The sequence below is a fragment of the Schistocerca serialis genome, chromosome 4 (assembly GCF_023864345.2).
Source record: "Schistocerca serialis cubense isolate TAMUIC-IGC-003099 chromosome 4, iqSchSeri2.2, whole genome shotgun sequence".
Taxonomy (NCBI): Eukaryota; Metazoa; Arthropoda; class Insecta; order Orthoptera; family Acrididae; genus Schistocerca; species Schistocerca serialis.
The window spans coordinates 161,472,707-161,486,020 of NC_064641.1; the positions used below are offsets into that span (position 1 = coordinate 161,472,707).

Here is a 13,314-nt window from a genome sequence, read left to right on the forward strand (position 1 = left end):
TAATGCTGATACATGGTGAAACAACGCTCTGGTGGGTAGTTTGCGGGTTTAAATCACCTCGGGGTATGACCATACGGTGCATTTGACCTGCGGTCGTCGCACAGTGGCGCTGGCAGCAGTCCACATACGCAGAGGTGTGTTGGTGCATGTCAGAATACAGTGCAGCGAGTAAGTGTGCAGTCGTTTTCAGATGTGCTAATGGTGACTGTGTGTTGAAAATGGCTCAAAGAACACATATTGATGACGTTATGAGGGATAGAAGATTAGGGCGACTGGAGGCTGGTCAAACACAGCAGGTCGTAGCACGGGCCACAAAGTGTGATCTCAAGATTATGGCAATGATTCCAGCAGACAGGAAACGTGTCCAGGCACTACAGTATGGGACGTCCACAGTGTACAACACATCTCAAGATTGTGGCAATGATTCCAGCAGACAGGAAACGTGTCCAGGCACTACTGTATGGGACGTCCACAGTGTACAACACCACAAGAAGACCGAAATGTCACCATCAGTGCCCGCATACAGCCAAGGAGTACTGGAGGTAGTGTTGCTCGGGACCTTACCACAGCCACTGGAACAGTTGTCTCCAGCACACAGTCTACAGACGACTGAACAGACATGGTTTATTTGCTTGGAGACCCGCAAGGTGCATTCCACTGACCCCTGGTCACAGGAGAGCATGTAAAGCCTGGTGTCAAGAACATAGTACATGGTCATTGGAACAGTGGTCCCAGGTTATGTTCACGGACAAGTCTAGGTATAGTCTGAACAGTGATTCTCATCAGGTTTTCATCTGGCGTGAACCAGGAACCAGATACCAACCCCTTAATGTCCTTGAATGGGACCTGCATAGAGGTCGTGGTTTGATGGTGTGGGGTGGTATTATGATTGGTGCACATATACCCCTGCATGTCTTTGACAGAGGAACTGTAACAGGTCGCGTGTGTCGGGACGTCATTTTGCACCAGTGCAGGGGTGCAGTGGGTCCCACCTTCCTCTTGATGGATGATAATGCACAGCCCCACCGAGCTGCCACTGTGGAGGAGTACCTTGAAACAGAAGATATCACGGGAATGGAGTGGCCTGCTTGTTCTCCAGACCTAAACCCCATCGAGCAAGTCTGGGATGCTTTCGGTCGACTTATCGCTGCACATTTTCAAACCCCAAGGACACTTCAGGAGCTCCGACAAGCACTGGTGCAAGAATGGGAGGCTATACCCCAGCAGCTGCTCGACCAACTGATCCAGGGTATGCCAACCCGTTGTGCGGCCTGTGTAAACGTGCATGGTGATCACATCCCACATCGATGTCGGGCTACATGCACAGGAAACAGTGGCGTTTTGTAGCACATGTGTTTTGGGATGGTTTTCTCAATTTATCACCAATACCGTAGGCTTACAAATCTGTGTATTGTGTGTTCTCTATGTGCCTATGCTATTAGCGCCAGTTTTGTGTAGTGCCACATTGTATGGCACCACATTCTGCAATTATCCATAATTTATGAGCATGAGTGTAGATATCGAGGTACACTACAGTTCAGTGCATCACGACTAAAAAGCCTCAATAAACAAAAAGACAAAATGTCTAAGGTTTTGTATCCAACAGAGAGTTGAAAAGGGAAACGTTTCAATTAGCAGTACTTTCTTACTTCACGATTATATTTTGCAAGGGTCATTGGAGGCATCCGATCCCACCCGTCAGCTTTGACCCATGACGTAAGGGTGTTGTGTGATGTCATGATGGCACGGAGTTTAGTTTATGAGTGTGTTGTATTTGTAGATGTCGTCTTGCTGCAGTTGCTGGTGTCTTCTGGTGCTGTGTGTATAGTCCACGTGTTATGTGGTGCATTGGGGTCATTTGGGTGGCAGTGCTTGAAATGTGCATTTATCGGTCGTGACTGTTGTAGAAGAACGGAAATTAGTTTCAGTGAGTTAAGAATTAAGTTTCCATTGTGTTTACGTTATTGCGCTGTCGTTTGATGTTATTGGTTTGCTGTTTGTCACGCGGTAAGTCGGTTTACGTTATTGCGCTGTTGTTTGATGTTATTGGTTTGCTGTTTGTCGCGCGGTAAGTCTTTAATTAAATTTATGGTTTCTTTTGTTAGTTATGGATGTGACTGCTAAGTTTAATAGTGCGTGTATGCAGGCTGAAACGGGGGATGACATGTTGTCCATCATTAAGTTTCTGCAACTTTTTGGGCTTGTGACGGAGATAGTGAAATGCGGCGTATCCAACCAGAATATGCGAGTTGGGGGGTTAGCGTGTAGCGCTGGAACTTTTTTATGGTAAGTAGTCGTTTTTTTTGTCTATTGTTCACGTGTTATGATGTTTGGTCGGGTTTGTGTGTGTTGTTGGGTTGGTGTTATTTACTGCATGTGTTGTTGGTTGATGCTTTGGTATCGGCACTTGTGGTTGATTTATGTATTTTAGTGGAAGTACTCAATTTAAGTTTTTTGTATCTGAGTTGTATAGGTCATGAGAAGTGACCAATTCCAATTTGACGTAACTGTGTGTGTTTTGGTATCGTGAGTTGCTGCTGACCTATATAGGTCAAGGGAAGTCCTATTCCAATTGTTGTTGTTCTACGTGCTGGTTTTGTGGTATAGATAGTTGCGGTGTGAATATGATTTGTGGAGTAGCTGGTTCTTATTTTGTTGTATCGACAATCGTGGTTGAGCTCTATAGGTGCAGGAAAGTGACTGATTCCTGTCGATATTGTAAGTGTAGCGGAATTTTGTGGTGTTTTTAGGTCGTCGTTTTTATGGTTTGGGCTCGTGGTGCATGTCTGTATGTGTTTATATTTCGTTTGCCCCTACCCCAAACCCCCCAATTTCCCGTTAGTTTGATTATATTTTTGGAGAGAGCTATGATTGTTGGTTTAGTATGTATTTTCGTGTTTGTTGTCGATTATGTAATGACGTCACAGGAGCCATATTGGAGGCGTTAAGAATGGTCGTTCCGTCATATTGGTGATGTCATGGGTCGAAGCAGACAGGTGGAATCAGACGCTTCTGTAATCCCAGTTTCCAAATATTTATTAATGTATTTGCACGTCTCAAGTTTTCTTATTCTGCGCGACTGTGGTCTCCACAAACAAATAATTGTTATGTCAAATGGCGATACAGAAGCAAAATCGGCGAACAAATTGACGCAAATCAATCTGTATACAGTATATTGATATTTCAGATTCAATCAAAATAAATGTTTGTTTGTAGAAATAAATATGTTATGCATCTACTGCATAAATTTAAGTATTGTAATTCAAACCTCTGGAACAGACCCAAATGACATCACCTATTTCACTTACTAAACAAAGGAACAGATAAGTGTACCTGTAAGCAGATCGTGAGCAGTTTCTCACCGTTCAGTTCACTGACATTATATTGACATTTTTCGTACATGACGTCCGTGCAATCTATCACAAAAATTGTGCCATCAGTGCCTCCATAATGTACTGCAGAAGCATTGTCCAGTTTATCATCTACCTCCTCCAACAACGCAGTTACATCCATTTTGTGTTTCGATACCTTGCACCAAAACAAAAACACGCGCTTCTTATCGCTGAGGAAAGATGATGCGTTATGTATCAAAGACATACTCCCCTAAACCACTACGCCAGTAAGTTAATCTTTGGGGTAAACCTAAGGGGACCTGCACTATTGGAAATAGTAGTTTGACAGACCTTCGGTGTATTATAGCAACCAGTACACCATTTGTACTATTGTTAATGTTTTCAATTGGCAAAGCGATTTTACAACGTTAAGATGTCGAACAGCCAGAAGAAAGGGCGTGGTGAAATTTTATTAGCTGCAACAGCACAAAACAACGGAAACGGGGAAATTGGTCAGAAAATAGCTGAAAAACAGGAGCCAATTGTCACATGCGAAATTACTGGCTGAAATCAGAATCATGTTCCCGAAAGATTTCATAAACTATTTTTCGATCAGTGTTGCATCATACGACAAATTATTAGTGTCGATAAGTTAAAAAAGAACAGCGTATAACTCACGTTAATGAGGGGTCAGTCGGTTTCGCCGAGAGATTAGGAGTAACTCTGAGATATCTGATGACAAGCAGGTCATTCGCATACTTGATGCTTTGTTCTGTTATCAACAAACACAATTAGTAAAATTGTATAGAATCTGTGAAGTAATTATATCTACTTGGTAAGACGAGCGCTTATTTCCTTGACCTACAATACATTCTATTCCAATCATAAGTCTCGGCAGTGCACTCAACCATTGGGAACGAAGTTACCCCCAATCAATGAAAATGTTCGACTTGAATCGACTGGAAATTAACTTCTGTCTTTGATTTGTGTGTAAGCAAATGCGTGGAGGAGCTCTTGGAACGCAAGGATATTCGGCGAATGGATTGTCCTGCCAGCCTGTCCCCCAGCTTAAATCCCATCGAGCATGATGGGGAGAAGTTTTGCAGCATGACCACGTACAAAACGACTACCCAGTTGCTTTCAACGTCACTGGTGGAGAAATGGAAACAACCTACCACAAGTATTCCTTAGTAAACTTGTGACCAACGTGGGAGCATGTTGCAGAGCATGTATGGCCATCCATAGTTATCACACACCCTATTAAGAACCATCTTCTACCTTGTGTAATGTCCAGGAAACCGTTATAAAGCACAGTGACTTCATGGTAAGTATTGTTTTTGAATGAAAGCATCATTTCTGTTTTTGACTTATGTATTTCTTTTGGTTACCCTCTGTCCTGTAGTCAAGTACTTATTTCTTTGTATGGTTTGATCAAGCTGTGGTACTCAAGCTATGTTACTAGACAGTGACACACCACCCATAAATTATTTTTGTCATTATGTTTTTCACACCAGTGCAGGCTGAACGTATGGGCCTGTGAACACTTGCCCAACCCTGGTGTTGTTTAATGTGGCATGAAACTAATATGTATTGTACAATATGTTGCATGTGCAACATGACCACTATCACAAGATCCTGAAGAGTACACAGAGTCATGTTCCTATTGCCATCTCCATGCTGTCAACAGCTTGTTGCTGTTACTGATCCACAGCTTTTATCAGCCTGCTATAACTGTCAACCTACTGTAGTTGTCAACCTGAAGATGTCTTCAAGACAATGTATTGCACTGAAAATCAGGTGCAAGAGAGATTTCAGACATAGTTCTATTGTTGGGCTTTTTACAGGGGACGTTTTTGTGGCAACATGTGGGTGAATACCAGAGTGAAGCAGTGTAAAGCTTTGTCCCTTTCACTCCAACAAAAGAACTTCCTAGCATTCTCCAAGAAAAAAAACTTGTATCAAAATTTCTATTCATTCAAAGTTTGCAGTATACCTATGTGAATTGTATAATCAAAACAAATGTTGCTCAAATGCTATTTGAAACACATTTACCAAGTCACTCCAGTATGAAGACTTAAGTTAATTAATACTATGAAATAGTAATGTATCTTTTTTTCTTAAAAAAAGGACAATAACTGGAGATTATTTTATGTTGGAACTGCTCTCTTCATCAAATGATAGACAGTTAGACTTTTTAGAAACATCGATAATGTTCAAACTACCATGTTTCAGTAATGCAGTTGGTAGAAGAAAGGCAGTGTCTCATGTAGAAAGAAAATTATAATCATATTTATGAAAAATTGAAATGAAAAAATGTTGATACTTTTGGACAGTTTATGATTCATCAGTCTTCTTGTTAAATTGTATATTGTAATGTAATTGTTGTATGTACGATTTTTGGCACAATAAGTCTCATAAAGAGTGTGAAAATCAATCTTTGTTTGATTAAGAAGCTTTCAAGCAGGTGGTCAACTGTTTTATTGTGTTAAATAAACATTATGCATCTCCTTACTTCATTCAGATATAGAGGAACAATCATCCTACAGGTAAAAATCAAAAGTGTTGCGTTGCTGAGAGTTGGCACAACTTGACTAGAAGAAGGGATTGGTTGGTAGGACATGTTTTGAGGCATCAAGGAATCACAAATTTAGCATTGGAGGGCAGCGTGGAGGGTAAAAATCATACGTAGCGCCTCATTCACCCCTGTATGAGTAGTACGCGTTGAGAAAGAGAGATGTTGATTTGTGAAATAATATACATGATGATAAATTGGCAAATGAGATGAGAAAGATTACTAAAATACATCTGTTGAAAAGGCAGCGAAAGTGCCAGTAACGCATATTACACAATGAAATATTACCTAGCGGACTCATCGTAGAGGGAGTAAGACACCCTTAGGGACGCAGGTGTGAAAGGAGCAATATGTAACCACAACTCTGAAATATCCAAAGAAATTTCTACCGTGTTTGGCAGATAAGAATATACTGCTGGGATAGGATGAGTACATCTCTGTACAATCTTGCTGACGAAATTGGATATGCAAGAGATTTTCCCATGTCTCCCATGTCTCATTCCCCTGGAAAAATCATTCGCATTACTCTCTCTCTCTCTCTCTCTCTCTCTCTCTCTCTCTCTCTCTCTCTTGTGGTATTTGAACATTAAAAGGCTAAAAAGATGAAAAATACATGACATTGTTTTAGTGGTGGGAGGAGAGCGAAAGTGGGGAGTGGGGAGATAGATAGACAGAAAGAGAGAGAGAGCGAGAATCTTAAACACCAAGTAATCGCTTAGTTGTAATGTACACCATTAAATTTAGTTTTATTTCTGTCTTGCACATGCTGACACCAAGTATTATATCAACATGCCATTACTCAGTCCTCTACATAGAGCGAAACAACTTCTTGATTGCTAGCAACCTCTTGGTTTTACAACAAATGCTGTGTAAATAATTTCTCTAGTGGGCTACATAATAACTGAATTGTGTCCCTTTGTTCACCTGTTACACTTCTGTAGCTTTCTTATAGCAGGCTCACTCCTGAGAACAGAACGCTTACTATTTTCATACTTTGAACCTCTTGAGGCACATTCTGCATTCTCATGTGGAGGCTTCTTCTACATGTTCGTGTAGAACGATCTTGTCCTCCTTGGTAGCTGAATGGTCAGTGCGACCAAATGCCACGCAGAGGGGCCCGGGTTCGATTACCGGCTGGGTCGGAGATTTTTCTCTGCTCAGGGACTGGGTGTTGTGTTATGCTCATCATCTTCTCATCCTCATTGGCACGCGAGTCACTGAAGTGGGGTCAACTCAAAAGATTTGTACCAGCCCACTGGTCTACCCGACAGGAGACCCTAGCCAATAAAATGAGAACATCTATACAGTTATTGTGGGTAGTTCCACTTACTTGGCAATCCACACAATTTCAGATTTATTTTGTGAGCAATCGCATATAAGGCGCCTCTAATTGCTGAATAGGCTAACAAGCATAGTAATTAAAGCTATATTTTTTCAAGATTTTTTTTCATAAGACAGTTTTCTGAAACTCGATATAATTCTGACACATCAGCCCATTAAGATTATTCACTGCTAGTGTCAGGAAGTTGTTTCTGAAAGTATTTGTATGGAGTGTAGCCATGTATGGAAGTGAAACGTGGACGATAAATAGTTTAGACAAGAAGAGAATAGAAGCTTTCGAAATGTGGTGCTACAGAAGAATGCAGAAGATTAGATGGGTAGATCACATAACTAATGAGGAGGTAGTGAATAGAGTTGGGGAGAAGAGGAACTTGCGGCACAACTTGACTAGAAGAAGGGATCGGTTGGTAGAAAATGTTCTAAGACATCGAGGGATCACCAATTTAGTATTGGAGGGTAGCGTGGAGGGTAAAAATCGTAGAGGGAGACCAAGAGATGAGTACACTAAGCAGATTCAGAAGGATGTAGGCTGCAGTAGGTACTGGGAGATGAAGAAGCTTGCACTGGATAGGGTAGCATGGAGAGCTGCATCAAACCAGTCTCAGGACTGAAGACCACAACAACAACAACAGTATTTTTCATGTACAGTACCTGCATTACTCATCAGTCTGCTATTTGCATCAGATAGGATTTTACTTAGCCTATACTGCTACAAAATTTGAACGATACACTTTTCTGTAATTGTTTTCAGTTGTAAGGAAAATCTTGAAAACCCATCTCAGATATTTGTGAGGTGAAATGTACAATGATTTCTATCCAAAAATTTACAACCTAAGTGCTTTTTCTTATGGCAGGTAATATTTGAGAATCTGAAGACTGAATTCTCTGCCAACGATGCTTAGAGCAAATCATGACATCAGGTATGTGTGACAGATCATTACAATATTTCTTTTGCAATTACAGCTACATAATGAGGACAGATGTTGCTTGCATAAACTGCCACCAGTTGATGTTCCCACAACACAGATATATTGCAACATATGAACTATAAGCAAAACCTTACGATGCAATCTATAAAAACCTTCATTTAAGTAGCAGGGTACCTTCAGAAAAACAACATGACCATACTAAACATCAAATATGGGATGAGCTCATTCTTAATGGTCTAAAACAAGTAATGGTAGCTTACGCTTGGATGAGATCTTGCAGCCGCATACACCTACTTACACATATGAGTCTTCATCAGTTTTGATTCCATTTGATTTTGTCCTACTTATGAATCTGCTATCTGTGTCTCCTCTATCTGCACTTTCTGCCAATACATTCTTATTCTTCCATTCACATGTGATGGTTGTTAGTTCTTAGTCAGTTACCTTAATGTGCAAACAATTAGAAATTACAAGAAATTGACAGCACAAACAAAAATTGAAGACAAACAATTACTCATTTGTAGATAGCTGATGCGTGGTGTACAGATACACTTAAAAATATCTGATGTCTCAAATTTTTAGCTATAGATATTTTTGTAGCATGTTGGTTGTAGATGAGATTACACATACACACCTACACTGAAACATGAGGCTATTTATTTTGTGTGCCAAAAGCAGGAACAGGGTCAGAGGCTGCAAGAAGGCAGCACAGAGGCATTGACTGAAGTTGTCTGTGTCCCATGTATCGTAAAGTTAATTTCTCTTTTTTCATTCCTCACATTAAAGCTCGAAGTAGGTGATTGAGGGTGTAATCAATAAAAGACTATAACCAACACACTTCAGAAGATTCAGGCTGTTCTAAAGAAGATAACATGACACAGCAACAACGAAGTTATCTGAAACAGAGTGGTACAGACTGTGGACAGTGTTCATAGGTCTACTGATCATACTTTGTGACATATAGTTAATATAGTCACTGCTTAGTGACTGCTGTCTTCACTTAGTTGCAACTGCAGGAGTGGGTTGGGCCTAAAGCAGCAAAAATCACTGGTCTAAACTCTGACACTCTACAGCTGTTACTTTTTACAGACACATCTTGACTTGCACACTGTAGCCAATGCCATGCAGCAAAGCAAGCTGGGACACAATCCTATTTTGTTTTGTTATTTGCCTCCTTGAATGTTCCTTTTTTCTGCTTTCTTCATGAGCCATAAGAGAAAGCTGTCATTTTATAATTCAGAGTATAAGACCAGGACCAGTTTTGCTAAATCACATTAGTCAGAATAATTTCCTAATTAATTCTAACCATTCAAGCAACTAGTTTTGCTAAAGCGCCTTTCAGTTAACTAACAGTAATTATTTCCTGTTCCAGTCATATTGTTGACATGTAAACAGATGTAATCACTATTTTACTGATAAAGTTAGGAGAATAGCCCATAGAGATCCCTAAAGTATTACAAAACATGGTAGAAACATCAGGACTTCATTAGTTTCTGGGTAATTAAGCCTTTTATGTATGGTATTATTTATCTAGCTATTTTTGCAGTTTTCGTCATCATGAAGATATTTCAGTCAAAAACTCTTATTGTAATATAAAGTTCAGAACGAAACCAATTTTTCTGGACTATCCAAGTAATCTGAGATGCAAAATTCTAATTGTACATTATCAAAATTATGTATTTAACAATGTGAAACTTTAGTAGTCATTTAACAATGTGAAACTTTAGTAGTCATTTAACAATGTGAAACTTTAGAAGCCATTTTTGCCAACCTATGTAAGCAGTGGCCCTCAAGCCAGTTTTAAGTCAGTCTGTTCCGAGATTCAGAGCTTGGGATCTATGTCTTTCAGAACAGCCTAGTGCAATAATGTGTTTAACTAAAAATGAAACCACACTGTGAATTAGAACTGTTAATAACATATTTGGATTAACTAGAACATGGGAGTTAGTCTGTTCAGAGACTCTGAGTGTGGAACTTGTGTCAGTCAAAATAGTAATAATGCAATGATGCAATGATGTATTATTGTAAATAAGAAGGACAGTAAAGGACAATTAACAATGATTGCTGTTCAACTTTTATATTAAAGTGTTTCATGTGAGTGAGGCTGTTGTAGGTTGGTTACATTATACTGTACCATGACTATTATTGTATAATTAGAAGGTGCAGCATGTGCATACTTGGGGTTGGGTTGGGTTGTTTGAGGGAAGAGACCAAACAGCGAGGTCATCGGTCTCGTCAGATTAGGGAAGGACGGGGAAGGAAGTCGGCCGTGCCCTTTCAAAGGAACCATCCCAGAATTTGCATGCAGTGATTTAGGGAAATCACGGAAAACCTAAATCAGAATGGCCGCAAGCGGGATTGAACCATCTGCCTCCCGAATGCGAGTCCAGTGTGCTGCATACTTGGTAAATGAGACTTAACTACATAATTAAGACGTGGAATGACGATAGCTAATTCATTGAGGAGATCTGACGCTTATGGAAGTAAATCCTATTGAAAGAAAATGCTTTTGTGTCGATCACATTATTGGATGTAGATAGTGTTGTACCCACCCATATTTACAGCTAATGTTTCACCTTGATCGCTGCCACCGAGTAAATTCTAGCTGGTATTATGGCCAGGTATGTCACAGCTAGACGTTCTGTTATTGACAATAGCTATAAAACAGCAAGAGCAATACACAACTCTGGAATGCAACAATTTGGAGTACCAGTGATATTCACTGTTACAGAAAAGACTCACAATTGTAGCAAGGAAACACAAAACTACATAAGTAACTCCCTGCAGCCTAAAGTACTACAACAAATCTATATAAATTTGTTGCTACATCAGAAGTTAGCATTCTTCTGCATTTGTACAGACATGTCCACATATGTTTTTACATTTTCTGCGAATGTCCATATTTTTTTAGTTTTGGGGATTTGTTTTCATCATATCTCATAAACAATTTATATGCTTTTTACTTCAGTTGTTGAATTGCATCATCATGGACTTGTGTGGAAGAATCTGAGAAATCTTTGTTTGTTAAAATTATTGAAATTGACGATGAAAAGTGTTTTGATCAGTTTTCAAATTTAAAAAGAAATTGTGGCCACTTCTGACGGAAAATCTGAATCAAACCAGAAGAAATGGTGCAAGTACATGGAGTCGTGCAGTAGTGAAGAACAGTTCAGTGAATTAATTAAAATTGCGCATTTTTTCTCCAAAGTTCTAGCACATAACATGTGTGTTGAGAGGTTGTTCTGCTTCATATGTCTGCAGTGAACAAAGGAGAGAATGGACTTACAGTGGATGTGTAAAATGATAAAATTTAATTTGTTTAAAATTTTATTTATATTAACAAAAGGAACTTTTAAACAAGATTCAATCTAGTGAAAAATACGTGAGGGACATAGGATTTAAAGTACATTAGGTATGTGCAATAAATAGGCTATAATACTTTTATTTTGATTCATATCTAAGGTAGCGATGTGACATCATCACAAAATTGAACTAACAATATTTCATTTGGTACTCTTAGTCTGGATTTTGAAAGGAACAGCACAGTCACTGTTTTGCAGCAGTCGTTATTTCTTACTTAAAACAAAAAAATCTCAATCTAGTACTAATTACCTGGGCTGTGCTAGACGTAGAGGTATGGTAGTCATACTTCTTTATTAAAAAATACCCTTGCTGTACTCTCTTATCGAGATCCAGACTAGATCCGTCCTAAAACATGGAGATCAGTCCTGTTGCAGGTGTCCTCGTTTTGGGGTTTCAGAATATGGTAACCCTATGAGTAGTACATGCAATAGTCAAGTGTGCAGGTGACATGCCTCCAATCAACAACCCACATTTCCACTAAGTAAATGTTAGCAGCCCTTTTATTTGTTTCAGAGATTTGTAAAACTCCTTTGAGTAATGAATAAGTAGCACTCATGTTCAAGTAATAATATTTCAATAATTATGCTTTCACTTAATTTCTATTTGTCATATGTGCTTTTCTCTTCATTCTTTTCTTCTTCTGTCTATATCTTGTTGTCATGTTTGTGCTGTGGTTGGAATTGTGCTAAGTAGTAAATTGCTATTATGTATCTAAATACTTGGTAATTTCTAGCATTAACAACAACACACATTTCACCACTAGTTGTAATTAACCAAGTATCCATCCACTAGTTTTGTAGATTTAGCTCTTTTGAATACTCACTACAGTCACACAAATTCAAAACTTTCAGTATGAGTTAGCAAAAACAACATGCTACACTGCAGCCACTCTGTATCCAATGTTTGAATTCCCACAACACAAAATCAAATTAGGCCTGTATACTCAAAATATAAAATTTCATGTAGCATCTTGGTTTTGTGGGGGTATGAATACACATTTCATATTTCACTGTTACACAATATCCACTCTGCCACAGACTGTATATTCAGAGATTAAATGAAATTCACATTAACAACTGCGAAATATTAAATGTCAAGATGAAGCATTGCTTTGTGCGGATAAAATCAGGCAACACACAAAATTTCACAGTTTGCCAAAATTTCACAAATTGTGTTTTTTGCAATTCCCAACCGTTTTGTGGCGAATATTTCTTTTGTTTCTCCAATCATTTACTGATACACAGATGTTTTGTAAACATCAGAAATTAATTTCTAGTCGATTCGCGCCAAACGTTTTCATCGTTCGATAATACATTCGTTCTCATCAGTTGACTGCTCTCTTCAGACTTATCTTTGGAGTGGAATGTATTATAGCTCGAGGAAATACGCCCACTTGTTTCCGTAAGTTATGGCTGTGGTCAAAATCTTCTCGAAAACTTTGCAGGACTACATGAATCAGAACAGTCTACACAATATGCCACTTGCATCCGAATGTCTTCGTCGTCTGATTGTAACCTCTGTTGTCATCGGCTGACTTCGAATTGGAGCTAATATGTTTTGAATGGAATGTATTTTAGGTTGGGGAAATAAACATTCGTTTTGGCAAGGTTATGTTGAGATATTCAATGTAAAACGTTTCTCAACGTTTTGTGATAAATTGGTGAAAAGGTCATACATTTCGCAAACCTCCTGCTAGTCACTGCATACATATGACATAGTTTCGGAAATGGAAGCGTTTTCCCAAACTGCCATGTAGCTCAGCAACCTACACTGCATT

At 39.1% G+C, this 13,314-nt stretch overlaps 1 protein-coding gene across 1 annotated transcript in view; it reads right to left on the bottom strand.

Annotated features, from left to right (window-relative positions):
• LOC126474014 (ATP-dependent DNA helicase 2 subunit 1) overlaps nucleotides 1-3,572 on the bottom strand; it is a 172,535-nt gene extending 168,963 nt beyond the window's left edge. The window contains exon 1 of the mRNA XM_050101412.1: nucleotides 3,334-3,572. Coding sequence (XP_049957369.1) covers nucleotides 3,334-3,513 — 180 coding nt within the window. The 5' untranslated portion in view covers nucleotides 3,514-3,572. The remainder of the gene's footprint in view (nucleotides 1-3,333) is intronic.
• Nucleotides 3,573-13,314: the final 9,742 nt, after the last annotated feature.